The sequence below is a fragment of the Panthera tigris genome, chromosome D2 (assembly GCF_018350195.1).
Source record: "Panthera tigris isolate Pti1 chromosome D2, P.tigris_Pti1_mat1.1, whole genome shotgun sequence".
Lineage (NCBI taxonomy): Eukaryota > Metazoa > Chordata > Mammalia > Carnivora > Felidae > Panthera > Panthera tigris.
Window position 1 is genome coordinate 33,297,318 of NC_056670.1, and position 23,022 is coordinate 33,320,339.

Sequence of the window (23,022 nt, forward strand, 5' to 3'; positions counted from 1 at the left end):
GTAGAGCAAACTGGAGTTCTGCCTGCTAGGCTCTCAACTTACACCCCTCTCTTCCTCCTTTCCTCTACAGCAGTCCCATCAGGGCCTCCATGAACCATGGAGCTTCAGGTGCCAAGATTGGAAAACCAGAAGTATTCACTATTGTGTGTGCATCATTCAGTGATTTTCCAATACACAGTAGGCTGTCAGATACATTTGTGGTTTCTTCCTTTACATCATGCACCCCTTTCTTAAGGTTAAAGTCCCATTAGCCTGCCAAAATACTATTGCTCAGACAGCTTCCTTTCCCCTAATATTAGTTATTGACAGCACAGTCTTGAGGAATCAATACAATATTCAGACTCTAAAATTCTCCCTGAGCTCTGGACACATGGATATCATTGCTGCTTCCTAAAAGTAAGTTTGCTTTGTAAAATCTTCCAAAAGGTCACCTAAGGAAGAAATAAGTCACTCTTCTCCCCAGTAAAATAGCTCTTCTTTTTTTCTGTTTTAGAAAAGAAAAGTATGGATTTCCAGGCCCAAAACAATATGAAGAATGACTTTTTTAAAAATTTTTTTTAACGTTTTATTTATTTTTGAGACAGGGAGAGACAGAGCATGAACAGGGGAGGGTCAGAGAGAGGGAGACACAGAATCTGAAACAGGCTCCAGGCTTTGAGCTGTCAGCACAGAGCCTGACGCGGGGCTCGAACTCAAAGACCGCAAGATCATGACCTGAGCCGAAGTCGGCCGCTTAAACAACTGAGCCACCCAGGCGCCCCATATGAAGAATGACTTTTAAGCAATGCCCAGACTTTGGTCCACACCTTAAATGTCTCTAAAATATTGAATCAATATTCAATCAATGTATTGATTCATTATTCAACCAACATTATTCAATCAATTATACTTGCTAATGATTTATTCAGTATACCAGGTACTGTGAATAAAAAGATAACATACAACCTTTACCCTCAAAGGGTTCACTGACAGATATGTAAAGAAATAAATAAAACAAAATGAAAACCCAAACACATAAATAGTTCCAATACAGAATAAACATTTCTGTAATAAAAGCATATATATGATCTAGTGGAGGGAAATAGGAAAATGGGAATATTTCTGCACTGAAATTAAAGGGCAGCTCTAAAGTGAATCTTGAAGAATAAAAAGGAGTTTGTTAGCTGTACAAGGTGAAGAAAGGCATTCCAGGTGAAAGCAATATCATATGCAAAGGCATGGAGGCACAAGAGAGTGTGGTGTGGTCAGGAAACTCTTAAGTATTCTTGTGTGTCTGGAGAAAAGAGAGAGATTAGGGAAAAGACAGTAAGCAGATGAAACTAAAGTGTTAGGTGAGACCAGATCATATGTATTCATTCAAAGGAATGTAAATTTTATTCTGAAATAAGGATAGCCATTGAATGGTTTAAGTAGGGGAGTAACATAGTATTTCCAGATTTTAAAGACCACTTTGATAACAATGTGGGAGATGAATTGAAGGAAGACAGATTACCCTAGAAGATGAGGGATGAGGCTTGAATTAGAGCTGTAAAAATAGGGATGAGAGGAGACAACAGACTTAAGAGACATTTAGGAGATAAAATCAATAGGATATTTGGTGCCTAGTTAAAAGTAATAGGAGAAGTAGACTAGGACAGCTTTTAAGTTTCTGGCTTGGTTGATTGGGTTCATTACAGTCCCATTCATGAAGACATGGAATACAGGAGAAGGGGTAGGCTTTCAGAATATGAGAATCCTTCAGAGGTAGGTTATATTTCAGTTATGCACATTTTGAGGTGTATGTTACACTGTTTAAGGGTCAGAACTTGAAAAGTGTTATGCATTAAAGGTTTATAATTCATTGGGGCACAAGTGGTAGTTAAGGCCACTGGGATAGATGTTATTTCTTAGGGTGAATAAATATGGTGACAGGAAAAGAGGGCTGACTATAGAACTCCGAGTGGGGGTGGGGGGACCCAACAATTATGGTGGCTAAAAAAACTAGGAGCTGGCAAAAAAAAAAAAAAAAAAAAAAAAAAAAGGCTGAGAAAGAGATACCAGAGAGGAAGGCATGGAACTGGAAGGATGTAAATGAAGTATTATGGAAACCTAGGGAGGAGAGGGCTTCAGGAAGAAGGCACTCAATGGAGTTAAGCTTCAGAGAGACTTAACCTAAGTGTCTGTGGCATCTGGCAATTAGGATGTTATCAGGAACTTCTGTCAGAAGGGTCAGTAAGTTGGTAAAGGTAAAGTGGTAAAGTGGTAAGCCTAATTGCAATGAAGTGAAACGTAAATGGGACCTGGGATATGAACAGATAATTCACAAGTAAAGAAATACACACATCACATGATTTCAACCTCATTCATGATGCAAATGCAAATTAAGATACCTATCAAATTGGCAAATGATATTACCCACTTTCAATGAGGTAACAGTGAAATGTACTCTCATACCTTCTGGCAGAGTATAAATCAGTACATACCCTTTCTAGGGGCACATTGATACTGTAATTTAAAGACTTTTAAAATCTTCTACATTCTTTAAGGATGGATCTTAAGGAAATAATCAGAATTAAGCATAGAGATTTATGCCCAAGAACGTTTATCTCAGCTTCATTTATAATAGTATAATTGTAGAAACTAACATGTCCAATAATGAGTGATCAGATAAACTACAGTATGTCCACACATAGGTATAGTATGACTAAAACACTGGTAGGGAGTAGGGATTACTTAAACATCTTAGTGGCATGGCTTAATCCAAGGTGTTTTCTTTAGTTTCTGGTCAGTAAGACAAATTACATGGTCACTTCATTTATGCATCCAAACAAGGGTGCACCAAGAAGTCATCAGAAATCGTGTTATAGACTCTTTGGTGATGTGAGAAGATATCAATGCTATATTGTTTAAGTAGAAAAAAAGATTACAAAGCAGTAAATATATTATTTACAATTTTATACATTAAAATTACTTTCATATATGTATAAAAAAGACTGCAGTAAAATGCATTCAAATGTTGACAGTGCTTATCACTGAATGGTTGGATTACAGATGCTTTTATGTTTTCTTCACATTTTGTATCTTCTAAATGTTCCATAATGAATATATATTACCTTCATGCTTAAAAAAACAGCAATAAGGAAGAGGAGACAGGAAACACAGACAATTCATTTGGTTGTTATCACTGTGGTTAAATAAGAAGGGGGAAAGTATGGGGAAAGAGTTGAGAAGGGAAGGATAAAATAAAAAGAAAAAAATAAGAGAGTAAGTTATTAGGAGAAAATGAGAGGGTTAGAATCAAGAATACATTGAAGAAATTAGACATGAATAGCAGGATGCATGCCTCTTTCAAAGATTGTAAGAAAAAAAAAGGAAAGGGTGACTGGAGAGTTTTTAGGGGTCGTGGAGTAAAAAATCTACCAGAAGCTGTAGCATCTCCTCCTGAATACAGAAGGGCCATAGAGCTTAATAAGAATCAATCAATTTCTTTAATTTAATTGAGTAGATTCTTCATTTATCATATCACTTTCCCCTTACAGATAACATCATAAAATTAAGAGTTTCTGTACCAAATAACATGAAATTTTTTATTATATAACTTCCTGGTTCCGGTTTTTGTGCGAGTTTTTAAAGAATTTTTTTCTTATAGTACAGATTGACTGTTTAGTTTACTGAACACCTTTGAAAAGTAAATCTTCCCACCATCATTACAAACGTCCAGGGTGCTTAGAAGACCAAGGAATCAAGGTCAGCTGTATTCACAGTCTTGAGTCTTCACCCTCTTACCCGATAACAGGCGATTCCCAGTCCTAGCCAGGTAAGGCACGAAGGTGATCTCTTACAGGCTTGCAGGTAGGTTTTCTTTGCCTTTTCATACTGTAGAAAGAAAGCGCCCCTAAGCTATTGTTCTTCTGGAAGTTTCAAATGTTGTATTGCTAAGTTAGTCATGGGGCATCTGTAGTTGTACCAAAGACCAATCTAAGTTAAAGGAACCCTTAAATTGTTTTTGTTTGTTTGTTTGTTTGTTTGTTTGTTTGTTTAGAGCAGTTTTAGGTTCACAGCAAAATTGAAAGGAAGGTACAGAGATTTCTCATATACATCCTGCTGCTGCATATGCATAGCCTCTCCCATTATCAACATGCCCCATCAGAGTGGTACCTTTGTTACAACTGATGAAACTATGCTAATACATCTTCATCACCTAAAGTCCATGGTTTACCTTAAGGTTTGCATTTGATGTTATACATTCCATAGGTTTGAACAAATGTATAATGACATGTATCCATTATTAGAGTATTTTCACTGTCCTAAAAATCCTCTGTGCTCCATCTATTCATCACTTCCCTTCCCCAACCCAACCACTGATTTCTTTACTATCTCCATAGTTTTGTCTTTTCCAGAATGTCATACAGTTGGAATCATACAATATGTACCCTTCTCAGATTGGCTTCTTTCACTTAGTAATATCTATTTAAGCTTCCTTTATGTTTCTTCATGGTTTGCTAGCTTATCTCTTTTTAGCACTGAGTGATACAGGAAACATTAAGAAAAACTAAAAAAAAAATTTTCAAAAGAAGTAGATTACTTCTTGTCTTGTATCTCCAATGTGAGAGATGCAACTATAGGTAAGCCTTAGCAAATAGCCTAAGAATTGCTTGCCTAGGGAAATTGCTTGCCTTGACTACACAAGTCAGAAGCTCTATTCAGATGCAGCTTGCAATGATGTCAGAAAGGAAACTTTCTTTCAGGGAAGTACACTGCAATGGGATAGTGATTTTTCTCTCTCAAGCCTATGTGAGCCATCATACTTACATTATAATGCTTTGTAATTTCTTGTTGCTCTTGTTTTATTTTATATAGAAAGAAAATTGGGTGTTCTGGAGGGAGAAATGGAATGAAGTCAAAACAAAAACAGAATCAAAAGGACTTTGGCAAAATATTGATAATTGTTAACATGGGATGATTAGCCCATGTTGGTTCATTCTACTATTCTATTTTATATGTATTTGAAATTTTCCATAACAGAAAGTTTCTTTTAGAACGTCTTGGGGTGGTTCCTAAAATATGGACAGTAATTACTAAAGAGTCAGGTCAGAGTGTCCTATGAAATGGGGCTAGCTACCCTCAGCCAAATAAACTATAAACCTCTGTGCTGAGGAAGAAGTTTGGAGAAGGTCTTTTGATATTTTCCATTAATAAAGCCAAGCTAAGAATGTTTTTACTACTGCTAATAAAAGAAAGTTTGCTTAAATAGTAACTACAATAACGTTTATTGTATAAATGTATACATTTATGATACAGCTTTTTAGTATCATAACGGTTAAAACCACAGACTGTAGTATTAGACTGCCTGGGTTTGAATCCTGATTCTATTAATTACTAGTTTATCTAATGTTGGTCAAGTCACTTTACTTTTGGATGTAAAAGTATCATTATTATATGAGTATGTGTAGTCCACACAGATGAATGCTAATGCTTGAACTGTAGTCAGGTCTCAGACCGTAACCTGATTTATTTACATGGTTACTCCCCATCCTGTATCCCTCACCTCTTTCTCTTCCAGATAGATGTGTCCCAGTCGCAGGAAGATGAAGTGCATCTCAGAAGCATCCACTACAAAACTAATGGTTCGCTCATAGCATGCCTTGGCCTCAGCATGATTTCCACTTAGAAAATAAAGATGGCCCTTCATGCCCCAGACATTAGGGTTCTGAGAAAGTAAAGAACAAGTGGTACCTGGGATGAGGTGGTATTTATAAATACATTAATGATCTTTGTTTAACATTTAAAATTAGATTAAGTCCTTTTTTCCTTTTCCTAATAGCATTCAATTAGAAAGAGGGCCATTCAGTTGCACTGGGAGATATTTTTCTAGGTCTGCCCTCTCATTTCTTTCTTGCATTCTTCAAAACCATTTTGTCTTTGGGGTAAATATTAAGAAAAACATTGAAATATAACCAAGACAATGTTCACAATGAGAAAACAGAAGAAGTCCAGAAGACTTGAAATAGATCAACTATCTGCTAAAGAGCTATCCTTACCCTTTTCTCTGCTTTTTGCAAAACTCATAACTGCTTGAGAAAAACAATGGAAGGAAATACATGAGTTTACTGACAGTTGATGACCTCTAACTCTGGTAACTAAATCTACCCATGACTTGGCATCACCACCTCTAAGAAAGGCTGCTTGCCCCTCTTCTAAACTAAACTCAAGAGATTCTAGCAAAAGCTATTACCAGGTAGTCCATCTGGGCTGCTTGTTGAAGGTATTCCTCTGCCTTGGCAAAGTCCTTCTTGAGAAGGTGTGTCCGGGCCAGCACCAAGTAATACTCACAGCTGGGGCCTCCTTGAGGGCATAACAGCTCATGTGCAAGCACTCTGTGCACATACTACAAGGAAAAATCAGATTGTAAGGAATATGTAAATGGCTGCATTGTTCAGTTCCATAGCTCTTGCAGTTGAATATTATGTCCCTGAAAACAACTAATAAGAAACATATTATAGAATGAAATGATTATCAACTTCAAAAATTAGAGGTGAATTATAAAGATTCAGCACATCATGGTTCCATTACCAGCTACTCACATAGTCACAAAATATTGACATTCTGGTCTTGCTGGTCATTGTACTATATAAGTTTTAGCCTGTATTTGTTATGTTGCAGACAAAAGCACTTCATCAATCACTTCATTTATACATGAGGTAACATTTTCAGGCAGCTGTAATTACTAAGGAAACTTATGGTAAAGCAAAACCCCTCTTCTAAAGTTCTAGACTTGGGATCTTGGAAAAGTAAATGTCTGTTTCTGACAAACTCTCATTTATGTTTGCCAGTTTTATACTTTGGTCTTTTCTTCGTTTTTAATACTATACGAAGCTTGCAAATTTGACAAAGTCAGATGTACCTGCTCAGCAGAGGGGAAGCCCTTCTTTTCTTCTCCCTCTGCTCTCATCTTAGCCTATAATATAGAAACTTCCACTAACACTTATACCTTCTTAGGAAAATAGTGGGAGGAGGCTCTGTAGCTGTTCCCTCTACCTGCATTTCTGGCTCTTTGCCATGGGGTGATAGTGACTTATTTAATCCGAGAGACAGAAAGTCTGTTTCTCTACTAGGAAAGGTTAATGTGTTAAAAGTTCTTGTTTGACGTGGCCCACTCCAAGCCAGGTCATAATTCTTTCCCTTTCTTGAGCTTGCTCATCCTCAAGTGGAACATGCACTCTGCAGGATCAGAGCCACTCTCCTGGCTCCCGGATCTTTCTCTCTGACTCCTTGCTTCAAGGATATATTTCTTGTTTCCCATGTGGTAGGAAGGCCTCACAGAATGTTCTTCTCTGGGAGAAGGGGGTAATTCTCCAGTAATTCTACCTGTCAGGTAAGTCAAATCTGAGACCAGTCACATCTCCAGCCCATTTTTTTTCAATATAGGAAATTTATTGTCAAAATGGTTTCCATACAACACCCAGTGCTCATCCCAAAAGGTGCCCTCCCCAATACCCATCACCCACCCTCCCCTCCCTCCCACCCCCCATCAACCCTCAGTTTGTTCTCAGTTTTTAAGAGTCTCTCATGCTTTGGCTCTCTCCCACTCTAACCTCTTTTTTTTTTTCCTTCCCGTCCCCCATGGGTTTCTGTCAAGTTTCTCAGGATCCACATAAGAGTGAAACCATATGGTATCTGTCTTTCTCTGTATGGCTTACTTCACTTAGCATCACACTCTCCAGTTCCATCCACGTTGCTGCAAAGGGCCATATTTCATTCTTTCTCATTGCCACGTAGTATTCCATTGTGTATATAAACCACAATTTCTTTATCCATTCATCAGTTGATGGACATTTAGGCTCTTTCCATAATTTGGCTATTGTTGACAGTGCTGCTATAAACATTGGGGTATAAATGCCCCTATACATCAGTACTCCTGTATCCCTTGGGTAAATTCCTAGCAGTGCTATTGCTGGGTCATAGGGTAGGTCTGTTTTTAATTTTCTGAGGAACCTCCACACTGTTTTCCAGAGCGGCTGCACCAATTTGCATTCCCACCAACAGTGCAAGAGGGTTCCCTTTTCTCCACATCCTCTCCAGCATCTATAGTCTCCTGATTTGTTCATTTTGGCCACTCTGACTGGCGTGAGGTGATATCTGAGTGTGGTTTTGATTTGTATTTCCCTGATAAGGAGCGACGTTGAGCATCTTTTCATGTGCCTGTTGGCCATCCAGATGTCTTCTTTAGAGAAGTGTCTATTCATGTTTTCTGCCCATTTCTTCACTGGGTTATTTGTTTTTCGGGTGTGGAGTTTGGTGAGCTCTTTATAGATTTTGGATACTAGTCCTTTGTCCGATATGTCATTTGCAAATATCTTTTCCCATTCCGTTGGCTGCCTTTTAGTTTTGTTGGTTGTTTCCTTTGCTATGCAAAAGATTTTTATCTTCATAAGGTCCCAGTAATTCATTTTTGCTTTTAATTCCCTTGTCTTTGGGAATGTGTCAAGTAAGAGATTGCTACGGCTGAGGTCAGAGAGGTCTTTTCCTGCTTTCTCCTCTAGGGTTTTGATGGTTTCCTGTCTCACATTCAGGTCCTTTATCCATGTTGAGTTTATTTTTGTGAATGGTGTGAGAAAGTGGTCTAGTTTCAACCTTCTGCATGTTGCTGTCCAGTTCTCCCAGCACCATGTGTTAAAGAGACTGTCTTTTTTCCATTGGATGTTCTTTCCTGCTTTGTCAAAGATTAGTTGGCCATACGTTTGTGGGTCTAGTTCTGGGGTTCCTATTCTATTCCATTGGTCTGTGTGTCTGTTTTTGTGCCAATACCATGCTGTCTTGATGATGACAGCTTTGTAGTAGAGGCTAAAGTCTGGGATTGTGATGCCTCCTGCTTTGGTCTTCTTCTTCAAAATTACTTTGGCTATCCGGGGCCTTTTGTGGTTCCATATGAATTTTAGGATTGCTTGTTCTAGTTTCGAGAAGAATGCTGGTGCAATTTTGATTGGGATTGCATTGAATGTGTAGATAGCTTTGGGTAGTATTGACATTTTGACAATATTTATTCTTCCAACCCATGAGCACGGAATGTTTTTCCATTTCTTTATATCTTCTTCAATTACCTTCATAAGCTTTCTATAGTTTTCAGCATACAGATCTTGTACATCTTTGGTTAGATTTATTCCTAGGTATTTTATGCTTCTTGGTGCAATTGTGAATGGGATCAGTTTCTTTATTTGTCTTTCTGTTGCTTCATTATTAGTGTATAAGAATGCAACTGATTTCTGTACATTGATTTTGTATCCTGCAACTTTGCTGAATTCATGTATCCGTTCTAGCAGACTTTTGGTGGAGTCTATCGGATTTTCCATGTATAGTATCATGTCATCTGCAAAAAGTGAAAGCTTGACTTCATCTTTGCCAGTTTTGATGCCTTTGATTTCCTTTTGTTGTCTGATTGCTGATGCTAGCACTTCCAACACTATGGTAAACAACAGCAGTGAGAGTGGACATCCCTGTCGTGTTCCTGATCTCAGGGGGCAAGCTCTCAGTTTTTCCCCATTGAGGGTGATATTAGCTGTGGGCTCTTCATAAATGGCTTTTATGATGCTTAAGTATGTTCCTTCTATCCTGACTTTCTTGAGGGTTTTTATTCAGAAAGGATGCTGAATTTTGTCAAAGGCCTTTTCTGCATCGATTGACAGGATCATATGGTTCTTATCTTTCCTTTTATTAATGTGATGTATCACGTTGATTGATTTGCGAATGTTGAACCAGCCCTGCATCCCAGGAATGAATCCCACTTGATCATGGTGAATAATTATTTTTATAAGCTGTTGAATTCGATTTGCTAGTATCTTATTGAGAATTTTTGCATCCATATTCATCAGGGATATTGGCCTGTAGTTCTCTTTTTTTACTGGGTCTCTGTCTGGTTTAGGAATCAAAGTAATACTGGCTTCATAGAATGAGTCTGGAAGTTTTCCTTCCCTTTCTATTTCTTGGAATAGCTTGAGAAGGATAGGTATTATCTCTGCTTTAAACGTCTGGTAGAACTCCCCTGGGAAGCCATCTGGTCCTGGACTCTTATTTGTTGGGAGATTTTTGATAACCAATTCAATTTCTTCGCTGGTTATGGGTCTGTTCAAGCTTTCTATTTCCTCCTGATTGAGTTTTGGAAGAGTGTGGGTGTTTAGGAATTTGTCCATTTCTTCCAGGTTGTCCAATTTGTTGGCGTATAATTTTTCATAGTATTCCCTGATAATTGTTTGTATCTCTGAGGGATTGGTTGTAATAATTCCATTTTCGTTCATGATTTTATCTCTTTGGGTCATCTCCCTTTTCTTTTTGAGAAGCCTGGCTAGAGGTTTATCAATTTTGTTTATTTTTTCAAAAAACCAACTCTTGGTTTCGTTGATCTGCTCTACAGTTTTTTTTAGATTCTATATTGTTTATTTCTGCTCTGATCTTTATTATTTCTCTTCTTCTGCTGGGTTTGGGGTGTCTTTGCTGCTCTGCTTCTATTTCCTTTAGGTGTGCTGTTAGATTTTGTATTTGGAATTTTTCTTGTTTCTTGAGATAGGCCTGGATTGCAATGTATTTTCCTCTCAGGACTGCCTTCACTGCATCCCAAAGCGTTTGGATTGTTGTATTTTCATTTTCGTTTGTTTCCATATATTTTTTATTTCTTCTCTTATTGTCTGGTTGACCCATTCATTCTTTAGTAGGGTGGTCTTTAACCTCCATGCTTTTAGAGGTTTTCCAAACTTTTTCCTGTGGTTGATTTCAAGTTTCATAGCATTGTGGTCCGAAAGTATGCATGGTACGATCTCAATTCTTGTATACTTATGAAGGGCTGTTTTGTGACCCAGTATGTGATCTATCTTGGAGAATGTTCCATGTGCAGTCGAGAAGAAAGTATATTCTGTTGCTTTGGGATGCAGAGTTCTAAATATATCTGTCAAGTCCATCTGATCCAATGTATCATTCAGGGCCCTTGTTTCTTTATTGACCATGTGTCTAGATGATCTATCCGTTGTTGTAAGTGGGGTATTAAAGTCCCCTGCAATTACCACATTCTTATCAATAAGGTTGCTTATGTTTGTGAGTAATTGTTTTATATATTTGGGGGCTCCTGTATTTGGCGCATAGACATTTATAATTGTTAGTTCTTCCTGATGGATAGACCCTGTACTTATTATATAATGCCCTTGTTCATCTCTTGTTACAGCCTTTAATTTAAAGTCTAGTTTATCTGATATAAGTATGGCTACTCCAGCTTTTTTGACTTCCAGTAGCATAATAAATAGTTCTCCATCCCCTCACTTTCAATCTGAAAGTGTCCTCAGGTCTAAAATGGGTCTTTTGTAGACAGCAAATAGATGGGTCTTGTTTTTTTATCCATTCTGATACTCTATGTCTTTTGGTTGGCGCATTTAGTCCATTTACATTCAGTGTTACTATAGAAAGCTATGGGTTTAGAGTCATTGTGATGTCTGTAGGTTTCATGCTTGTAGCTATGTCTCTGGTACTTTGTCTCACAGGATCCCCCTTAGGATCTCTTGTAGGGCTTCTCCAGCCCATTTTTTAAAAAGATTTTATTTATTTATTTTGAGAGAGAGAAACTGTATTCACACGTGGGGCAGGGGCAGAGGGAGCGGGAGAGAGAGCATCTTAAGCAGGCTCCATGCTCAGCACAGAGCCCAACGTGGAGATCCATCCCATGACTGTGAGATCATGACCTGAGCCGAAATCAAGAGTCAAGGCACCCCTGCAGCCCAGTTTTACAAGTAATAACTTTAATATTTTTATTCCCCACATAGCACTGTGTATCTGCTTCCAATTGTTTACAACCTAGAGAGGAATGAGGGTATAATTAGCCTTCTGTTAACCCCCAACACTCATATAATATGAATTCCGATAATAAAGTGATATTAGGCTACATGTGCCTTTAGAGCCTGATTTTGGTCTGCTAGTATTCTTCAGGGAGCAGATGTATAGTGAGGTACATTTCACTGCTACTTCACTGAAAGTGGGTAATATTATTTGCCAATTTGATACTATCTCAATTTGCATTTTCATCATGAATGATGAGAGTGGTTCACATTTGGATATTCACACCATTGGGCCTACAGTGTGCCCTCAAAAGCATATTTGATTTTTGTATCATAATATTAAAGCTTGGAAAGATACCACTGAATAATCATTTCGCTAAAATCTTTCTATCTACTTGCCCTTTTCCAAATATTCTGACCTGCACAGCATTGACCTTCATCAAGAAGCGTATGGTCTCCATGAAGATGGTGGCAGGAGTTTGGGAAACACCATAAGGGCTGGGATGCAAAAAGGTTGATGAATCTTGACATTTTGATGTTTCTGAAATTATTATATTAAAAGAATAGATGATTAGACGTAAAGGAAAAGAATGTCGGAAGCTCAGACATACAAATGTAGCAAGGAGACTATTCTAATCTATGAGAGAGGTTATAACCTGAAAAGCAATAGATTCCTCTATAGCAATGGTCCCTAAAGATCTCAAAAGTTCTCAAGGTTAGTCTACTGGTGGTTCCAAATGCAAGTCACAACAAATGAAATGGTTTTTTAACGTATGCAGATCATCCTGAATGTGATGTAGATATTCTAAAATGATCATTGTTTGAAAATCTTAAGTTTGGGGGCACCTGGGTGGCTCAGTTGGTTAAGTATCTGACTCTTGATTTCAGTTTACGTCATGATTTCATGGTTTGTGGGTTTGAGCTCCACAGAGTGCCATGTCCACACTTTCAGTGCGGAGCCTATTTGGAATTCCTTCTCTACCTCTCTCTCTGCTTCTCTCTCTCTTTTTCTCTCTCTCTCAAAATAAATAAACTTGAAGAAAAAAGAAAATCATAAGCCTGTAGTTAGCTACTTCTCTGAGATAATATAAAACCTTGCTTATGGAAAGAGCTACACTACTGAATTTGGATTATCAGAGTTTAGCCTCATATGAAGGAACTTAGGTGATATGACTAATCAACTTCACACAAGTTAAGATCACCATTTTGGTAATCATAAGTGTTTTCATCATTGTCTAGTTTGTTTACACCCTTCTTTCAAGTGGAAATCTTTATTCCTAAGTACCTTTCTTTGCTGGTATGTCTTTGACAAGTATATTGGATGGTTTTTGGCTGATAGTTGGATCTTGATATTGTAGGGACAAAATGTTTTCTCGTGAATCAGACTGCAGTTTGGAGGATTCTTCAAGAAAGTCATCTAGAATGTATGATGGATCTCTTGGTCCTAAATAGATTAAACTTTAATGAGAAAAAAACCCCACCTTCCTACATTGGATATTAAAAGGTTATTACAGGAGATAAAATATAATTATTTTCAAAGCATAAGAAACATATTACCTAAATATTGCAAGGACAGACTTCTTTTGCAGCCTTTAATATTTCTTTTTTTAAAAAAGATTTTATTTTTAAGTAATCTCTAGATCCAACAAGGCTCGAGCTTACAACCTTGAGATCTAGCGTCCCATGTTCCACTGACTAAGCCAGCCAGTTGCCCCAAACTTTTTATATTTCTGAATAATTTGAAGAGTACAAGCTAAACTGATAGCACAGCTTTCTATAACTAGGACCCCTAGTCCAACCCTGCTGCTAGCCTAAGTCATGAAAATGTCAAACAAATACCTATCATAAAAGTTATTTGCTAAACCCAGCATGTCAAGAAAGTTAATATATTTTTAGATTAAATTAAAACTCTTGAAGGACAGGAATTCTACTCATTTTATCTCAGTGTTCAAAAATCACCATCATCATCATCATCATAAGTAGCTATATTTGAGCATGACAGTATGCCAGGAATTGTACTAAAAACGTTATTGTATAATCTAATTTATTTTTCACAACATTCATTATGCTCCTTTGAAGAAAGTGAATCACAGAGAAGTTAAATAATTGGTTGAAGCTCCAGAACATGTCTTGCTGCCTCTCAAATAAATAAATGTTTGACAAATTTTTAAAAAAGCAGTGCCAGGCAGGAAATGATCAGTACCAACTGACTCCCAATTAGAAGAAGTCACCCTTCTTCTAAAAGATATGGCTTCGAAAAATAGGTAGAAGTTGGATAGGTAGAGGGGGAGGGGCATTTAAGGCTGAGAGCATGCCATTGGCAAAAGCATGGAAGTAGTGAACAGTTTTTAATGTTTATTTTTGAGAGAGGAGGAGAGAGAAACAGAGCATGAGTGGGAGAGGGGCAGAGAAGGAAGGAGACACAGAATCCAAAGTAGGCTCCAGGCTCTGAGCTGTCAGCACAGAGCCCAACACGGGGCTCAACCCACAAATCTCGAGATCATGACCTGAGCTGAACTCGCTTGCTCAGCTGACTAAGCCACCAAGGAGCCCCAAAAACTAATTTTTTTAAGTTTATTTATTTATTTATTTTGGGAGGGGAGGAAGAGGGGCAGAGAGAGAGTCCCAAGCAGGCTCCGCTCAGCAAGGAGCCCAATGAAGCGCTCGAACTCACGAACCATGAGATGGCCTGAGCTGAAATCAAGAGTCAGATGCATTAGTGAGCTAATTATTTTAAAGAGTATTGAGGATTACATAAATAAAATGAAGGGGAAGACAGGTTGGAGCTAGACTGTACTGATATTTTAATGCTAGGGTTTTTCTTCTGTAGACAAAAGGAGAACACAATGAAAAGTTTTGAACAGAAAAATTATTAGATGAAAGCAGTATTTTATGAAGATTACTCTAGCAGTGCTACATAGCAAGAAGAAAAAAATGCAGAGAGACAAAGAGGTTTGTAATAAGGCTGTTACAACAATCTTGGTATTTGGTAATAAAGAGTCATGTAAATTTAAAGGGAAGATGCAAGGAGCATTTTGAAAGAGAACCAGCTGGTCTTGAGAATTAATCTGATAGAAGGATGCCAGAAGTTCAATACAGAAAGTAAGAGGATGCAGGGATGACTCAGAACATGAACTTGAGTGCCTAATATAGTGAATGATGTAGAGTCAATTTGAGAGATGAAGAGTTAAGTTTACTAGCAGAGAAATCCAGCTCCTAGGTTCTGGAGGGATGTCAGGGCTAAATACAGAAATTTGAGAGTCATCAGCAGTAAAAGGAAAACTGTGAGTGCAGGTGAGCTCTTAGAAAGTATGACTATATTATTGGGAAATGAGTACATCTAATGAGTGTAATAATAAAGAGAAGCTTACAAAGGAAACCCAAACTGTTGGGAGATGTAGGAGGCAATCGAACATGTATTTCAGGAAGGAGAGAGTGGTTAAATACCTCAGACTAATGATTGAGGAGTAAGCTATGATCTTAGTGAAAAATATTAATATCCAACTTTTCTGAGGTATAATTTACATATAATAAAGTGCTCCCTTTTGAGTATATACTTCAGTGCATTTTAACAAATGTATACACTTATGTACTCACTGTCACAATCAGGATAAAAAGATTTCTACCCCAGAAAGCTCCCTTGTGTTCTTTGAAGGTAATCCTCAACTCCCATCCAAAGGCAACCATTAATCTGCTTTTTTGTCAATACAGATTAGTTTCGCCTTTTCTAGAATTTCATTTAAATGGAATATATAGGATCTATTCTTTTGCATCTGGCTTATTCACTTAGCATAATGTTTCTGAGATTCATCCATGTGTGTGTATCAGTAATTTGTTTCTTTTTATTGTTGAGTGGTTTTTGATTGTGCACATAAGAAAAAATTTATTATCAATTCATCTACTGATAAGCAGTTGGTTTGTTTCCAGTTTTTGCCTGTTATAAATATATCTGTTATGAACATTTGTGTACAAATTGCAATGTTTCCATTTCTCTTGGGTAAATACCTAGGAGTGAAATTGCTGGCACATATATAACTATTTTTAAACTGCCAGTTTTTCCAAGTGGCTATTAGCATTTGGCATTCCCACCAAAAGTTTGAGAGTTCCAGCTATTCTACATCCTTGCCATAGCTTAGTATTATCATTTTAAAAATTTTTAACTATTCTAGTGGTAAATTGCATCAATTTTCAAATGTAAGACCAAACTTACTTCAATTGGATATATTACCTTTTATATATATTGCTGAAATTCATGGACTAATATTTGTTAAGAATTTTTGTGTCTAGGTTCATGAAGGCTATTGGTGTGTACATTTCTTGGGATGGGTTTGTCTAACTTTGAATATCACAGTAATAACTATGGTTAAACTGTGGGAAGTATTCCCTCTTCTATTTTCTGAGTCTGTGGAAGGAATGGGGTAGCCTGAAGTTTTGTCTTTTATTTTCTTTTTTTTTTTAAGTTTATTTATTTATTTTAAGAAAGAGAAAGAGAGAGGGAGGAGAGAGAGAAAATCCCAAGTGCAGAGCCCGATGTGGGGCTCAAACTCATAAACTGTGAGATCATGACCTGAGCCAAAATCAAGAGTTGGACACTCAACCAACTAAGCCACTCAGGTTCCCCTGTCTTTTCTTTTTCTTTTTTAAAATTTTTTTAATGTTTATTTACTTTTGAGAGAGAGAGAGAGAGCAGGGAGGGGCAGAGAGAGGGGGAGACACAGAATCTGAAGCAGGTTCCAGGCTCTGACCTGTCAGCACAGAGCCCGATGCAGGGCTCAAACCCATGAACCAGGAGATCACAACCTGTGCTGAAGTCCGCTTAACCGACTGAGCCACCAAGGCACACCTCTTATTTTTTTAATAGAAGTATTTAAAGCTATAAATTTCCCTCTGGGAACTAATTTAGTTCATCTTACCAATTTTGGTTTGTTGTGTGATTCATTACATTCAGTTCGAACTATTTTGTGATTTCTTCTTTGACATATGGGTTATTTAGAAATGTATTGTTTAGGGGCACCTGGGTGGCCCAGTCGGTTGAGCGTCCAACTTCAGCTTAGGTCATGATCTCACAGTTTGTGAGTTGGAGCCCCGCATGGGACTCTGTGCTGATAGCTCGGAGCCTGGAGTCTGCTTCAGATTCTGTGTCTCCCTCTCTCTCTGTCCCTCCTCCGCTTGTTCTCTGTCTCTCGAAAATGAATAAATGTAAAAAAAAAAAAAAAAAATTTAGAAGTGTATTGTTTAAATTACAAATACTTGAAATTTTCCTATATATCGAGTCATGAGCTGGTAAATGTTCAACAATTGGCTTTTGGCTATGTGAGAAGGCTGATTTGTAGTGTTTACTGATTTCTATGATATAAATTCCCCAATCATGGCTGATTTCAAGAAACCAATGTTACATCACTGAATGAAGAGTTAGGAAGAAATGCACAATAGCATACCATTATATAATATTTCTACATATGAGTACAATTAGATATAAATAACTTCAACAGTGTAGATGATAGTAAAATAATAAAGAAGTAATAAGTTTTGAATATTAGTTTTTTTGGGTAGTTTTTGTTGTTGTCTTCATTTTACATGGAGCTTTATATTTTAAGACTTCATGTAACTGCTCACAATTGCTACTGTAAGGATTTTTTAACTCTTTATTTTGAAATAATTATAGATGCAAAGGAAGTTGCAAATACAGAGCATGTAGTTCCAATGTACCCTTACCAGCCTCTCTTCAATGGTGACATCTTATACAACTATAGTATGGTATAATATCAAAACCAGGAAATTGATACTAGTACAAAACTCTTTAGTGCACTAAAGACCTCATCTATTTTTGCCAGTTTTCATATACATTTGTGTGTGTATGTGTGTGTGTATGTGTGTGTATATGTGTATGTAGTTCTAAGCATTTTTATCCCATTTTATAGATTCTTTTAATCACTACCATAATCAAGATACACACTGTTAGGCAACAAAAGTAAAAATCAACAACTGGGGCTCTATGAAACTAAAAAGCTTCTGTACAACAAATGAAAACTTGTAAAAAAATGAAAAGGCAACCTACTGAATGGGAGAAAATATTTGCAAATCATACATCTGATAAAGCGTTAATGTTTAAACGTTTATTTATTTTTGAGACAGAGAGAGACAGAGCATGAACGGGGGAGGGTCAGAGAGAGAGAGAGACACAGAATCTGAAACAGGCTCCAGGCTCTGAGCAGTCAGCACAGAGCCCGACGCGGGGCTCGAACTCACATACCGCGAGATCGTGACCTGAGCCGAAGTCGGACGCTTAACCGACTGAGCCACCCAGGCGCCCCAAGCGTTAATGTTTAAAAAATATAAAGAACTCCTACAACTCAATAGCAAAGAAAACAACAATTTTATTTTAAAAATGAGCAGAGGATCTGAATAGACATTTTTCCAAAGAAGACATATTAGCTGGTCAACAGACACATGATAAGATGCTCAACATCACTAATCATCAGGGAAATGCCAATCATAACCACAATGAGATATCACCTCACATGTGCTAGAATGGCTATTATCAAAAAGACAAGAAATAATGAGTGTTGGTGAGGATATGAAGATAAGGGAACCCTTGTGCACAGTGGTTTGGAATGTAAATTGATGCAGCCACTATGGAAAACAGTATGGAGTTTCCTCAAAAAATTAAAACTAGAAATACCCATATGATCCAACAATTCCACTTCTGGCTTATCCATAGGAATGAAAATAAGAACTTGAAGAGATATATATACCTTCTCATGTTCATTGCAGAATTATTTATAGTAGTCAAGACATGAAAGCCACCTAAGTATCCATCAATGGATGAATGGACAAAGAAAATGTGGTATACAATGGAATATTATTCAGCCATCAAAAAAGAATGAACTATTGCCATTTGTAACAACATGGATGCATCATGAGGATATTATTATATAATATTAGCATAATGTTGTTATGCTATAATATCCTATATTATATATAGGTATGATATTATATAGAGAAAGACAAACCCAATATGATCTCATTTACATGTAGAATATTAAATAAAAAAAACAAGAACACAAAAAAGAGCCTTGAAATCATAAAGAATAGATTAGTGGTTGCTAGATACAGGGTATAAGAGGTAGGTGAATTGGGTGAAGGTAGTCAAAGGGTACAAACTTCCAGTTAGAAAATAAACAAGTCAGGTAATGTACAGCATGGTGACTATAGTTAATAATACTCTATTGTATATTTGAAAGTTGCTGAGAGAGTAGATCTTAAAAGTTCTTATCACAAGAAAAAAATATTGTAACTGTGTGTGATGATGGATGCTGAGTAAACTTACTGTAGTGATCCTTTTGCAATACATACAAATATTGAATCATTCTGTTGTATACCTGAAACTAAATAATGTTATATATCAATTATACTTTAAATTAAAAATATACAAAGAACTCTTAAAACTCAACAATAAGAAAACAAAGCCTGATTTAAAACTGGCCAAAGGGGTGCCTAGGTGGCTCAGTAGGTTGAGTGTCCTCTTGATTTCCGCTCAGGTCATGATTCCAGGATCGTGGGATCAAGTCCCGCATCAGGCTCCATGCTGAATGTGGAGCCTGCTTAAGATTCTCTCTCTTGTGCTCTCTCTCTGCCGCTCTCCCCTGATCTCATTCTCTCTTTCTAAAATCAAAAAGTAAAAACAAAAAAAATGGCCAAAGACCTTAATATGCACCTCACCAAAGAAGATACACAAATGGCACATGAGCATATAAGATACTCCTCATCAAATGTCATTAAGAATGTTAATAAAAAGAGAGACTACACATGGGTAGGGGAAAGGAGTATATTAAAAATCTCTAACCCTTCCTTTCAACTTTGTTATGAACCTAAAACTCCTCTAAAAAATAAGTCTATTAAAAAATAATTGATTAATATAAAAAAATTAAATAAAATTTAAAAACCTAGATGAATTCCTAGAAAGTATAAAATACCATGAATAACACAATAAGAAATACAGAACACAAATACATTAAATATTAAGAAAATGAAATGGTAGACACCTCCTGCAAAAAACAAACAAAAAAAACCACCCAGGCTCTTGTTGTTTTATGGTTGAGTTCTGTCAAACTTTCAAGTCAAAATCAATTCCAATCATGTATAAGTTGATAAATAATATATATGTTGGTAAAGAATAAATCAGAAAATTCTAGAAATTTCCTAGAATTCTAAAATTTTAGACATGCAAAGTCACTGATGGTGACAGAGAGATGCTTGGTGGTTGTTTGGAAATGGGTGCAAGAGAAAGAGATTCAAATGGGCACAAGGAGAGTTTTGGAGATTTGGGATATGTTCATTACCTTGATTGTGGTGATGTTTTCATGGGTGTGTTCATATGTCAAACATATCAAATTGTATGTGTTAAATATGTGCAGTTTATGAATGTCCATTACATCTCAGACAAACTGTTAAAAATACATGCACACAAAATAATAATACGCAACAACATATAAACAAAATACCATATGCAAGAAACACATAAACAAAAACCCACATATTAAGTTAAACACATTAGAATGATTGATTCTCTAAAATGGAGGAAAGGAGAATGGCAATGAAGGACAGGGAAAAAAGGGTGTGTGTGTGTGTGTGTGTGTGTGTGTGTGTGTGTGTGTAAATAAATAAATAAACTTAAGAACCACAAGAGAGGGATTGAGAGTGTTGGAAAAGAAAGTGATGGGATAATGAAAGAAATTTACTCTGCTACAATGATACCTTTTTTATGCATACACAGAGACAGTAAATTCTCTAAGATTCAAAAACCTGAATAGCAACAGTGAAAACTTCACACTTGCAAACATATGAATGAGGAAATATTTAGAAGGAGTCTTTCTTGGTGTACCTGGGACAACTCAAAACTCCATCTACTAACTCATTTAACAAATATTTGCCAAGTACCTACAATTTGCCAGCTCCTATTCATAAGGCCACTAATTTTCCTAATAGCCACTCATCGTCTCCGTTTCCTGGTCCTACCTGCTGCCGCTTCCGCTTCCACCGTCATTGCTGTTGCAGAACCATTAGTGATTCCCCAAGGGCCTAAACTGGATTCTACTTTCCCTCCTTCTTCAATGTACTCTACAGTACCAGTGCCCCTCTGCTTCGCTACTTGTGCCTGAAGCATTCGTGCCTGAAGTTGTTTGAAGCCTTCATGAAATGCCATTTCCATTCGAATATCATTGTTTTGAATTTCATAGTACAAACCTGAAGAAAGAAAAATGCTAAAATAAATGTGACTGGTTTTCTACCACCATATACTAAAGAATTGCAACATTTCACTTGCCTTTCCAAATTTTTTACCAAAGTTTAAGAACTACATGATGAGTTATTAGAGAATGAAAAGAGAAAGGGAGAATCTTATAATGGAAAAAAACACATTCATATCACAGGAAAATACCATACCAAGTAAAGTCCAGGCTACAACATTAGTTGGTTCCAAGCAAGTAGCATCCTCAAAGAAAATTTCTGCCTGCTCATAGTTCTCCATCAAGACAGCCAGGACACCACACAGCAACAGGCTGAGAAGAGACCAGCAACGTGATTAACAACATGGTCCCATGTCAGTCATGGAACCAAGAAAATTTCATACAGAAGCTTATCTACTCCTACTCATTCTTCACGTATCTTCCACCCATACCTGTGGATATGATTCTGGTTGAGGGAAAGGGCTCTCCGAAAACACTCCTGTGCTTTGATGTTGTCCTCAGTTAGGAGGCAGAAGGCACCGTAGTCCAGCCAGTGTTCCAAGTTCTGGGGCTCACGGACCAACCTCTATCACATGAAGCATTAGGAGGACCAAGATTATTGCACAGTATGTCATATTTTTATGCACATAAAACCACAAATACCATAAGTTTTATGAAAGCAGAAACTATGTCATTTTTTGTTTACCACTGATTTCTGAATGTCTAGCACAGTCACCGTTCTGGCTTATAATATGTGGTGAATAAATATTGGAATGATTTAAAAATTAAATTTTCAACTCATTCCTTCCTAGTGTCAATGTTCTGGTTACCATAAGCTTATCCAATTACTTGGAAACCTAGATTCATTTTACAGTTCATTTTAAAGATTCATCTATAATCATTTTTGTCATAGTCTTGAGATGGCAAATATAAATTTAAGTACACATATGAAAAAGAAGCATCTCATAATAAGTGAAAACTACAAAATACTGTTGAAACAATTAAAGGTGACATAAATAAATAGAAACACATCCAATGTCCATAGATTGAAAGACTTAATATTATTAAGATGTCAATACTGTCCAAAGAAATTTACAGATTCAATATAATCTCTATCAAAATCCCAATGATATTTTTTGCAGTAATGGAAAAACCCATCCTAAAATTTACATGGAATCTCTAGGAACCCTGAATAGTTAAAACAAACTTGAAAAAGAACAAAACTGGAGGACTCATACTTCCTAATTTCAAAACTTACAAAACTATATAATCTGTGTGGTACTGGTATCAAGACAAATATATAGAACAATGGTATAGAATAGAGAACTCAGAAATAAATCCTCACATTTATGGTTAAATGATTTTTGACAAAGGGGCCGAGACCATCCAAGAGGTAAGGACAGGCTTTTTTTAAAAATATAATTTATTGACAAATTGGTTTCCATACAACACCCAGTGCTCATCTCAACAAGTGCCCTCCTCAATGCCCATCACCCACTTTCCCCTCTCCCCCACCCCCAACAACCATCAGTTTGTTCTTAGTATCCAAGAGTCTCCTATGGTTTGCCTCCCTCCCTCTCTGTAACTTTTTCCCCCCATCTCCCTCCCCCATTGACTTCTATTAAGTTTCTCAGGATCACCTATGAGTGAAAACATGGAATCTGTCTTTCTCTGACTAACGTATTTCACTTAGCATAATACCTTGCAGTTCCATCCATGTTGCTGCAAATAGCCAGATTTCATTCTTTCTCATTGCCATGTAGTATTCCATTGTATATATAAACCACATCTTCTTTATCCATTCATCAGTTGATGGACATTTAGGCTCTTTCCATAATTTGGCTATTGTTGAAAGTGCTACTATAAACATTGGGGTACATGTGCCCCTATGCATCAGCACTCCTGTATCCCTTGGATAAATTCCTAGCAGTGCTATTGCTGGGTCATAGGGTAGTTCTTTTTTTAATTTTTGAGGAACCTCCACACTGTTTTCCAGAGCAGCT

General features: G+C 36.9%; 1 protein-coding gene across 7 annotated transcripts in view; it reads right to left on the minus strand.

The window, feature by feature from the left end:
* CFAP70 (cilia and flagella associated protein 70) overlaps positions 1-23,022 on the minus strand; it is a 100,868-nt gene that overhangs the window by 13,671 nt on the left and 64,175 nt on the right. For 5 of the 7 annotated variants that reach the window (XM_042959867.1, XM_015543668.2, XM_042959869.1 and 2 more), the window contains 8 exons: positions 21,472-21,605; positions 21,237-21,352; positions 20,811-21,038; positions 13,078-13,236; positions 12,212-12,333; positions 6,215-6,367; positions 5,528-5,689; positions 3,766-3,855 (listed from right to left, as the gene is read on the minus strand). In XM_042959867.1, the coding sequence (XP_042815801.1) occupies positions 3,766-3,855; positions 5,528-5,689; positions 6,215-6,367; positions 12,212-12,333; positions 13,078-13,236; positions 20,811-21,038; positions 21,237-21,352; positions 21,472-21,605 (1,164 nt within the window). Of the gene's footprint in view, positions 1-3,765; positions 3,856-4,791; positions 4,857-5,527; positions 5,690-6,214; positions 6,368-12,211; positions 12,334-13,077; positions 13,237-20,810; positions 21,039-21,236; positions 21,353-21,471; positions 21,606-23,022 lie in introns of those variants that run through there. The other 2 variants (XM_042959870.1, XM_007095690.3) reach the window with 2 other exon arrangements.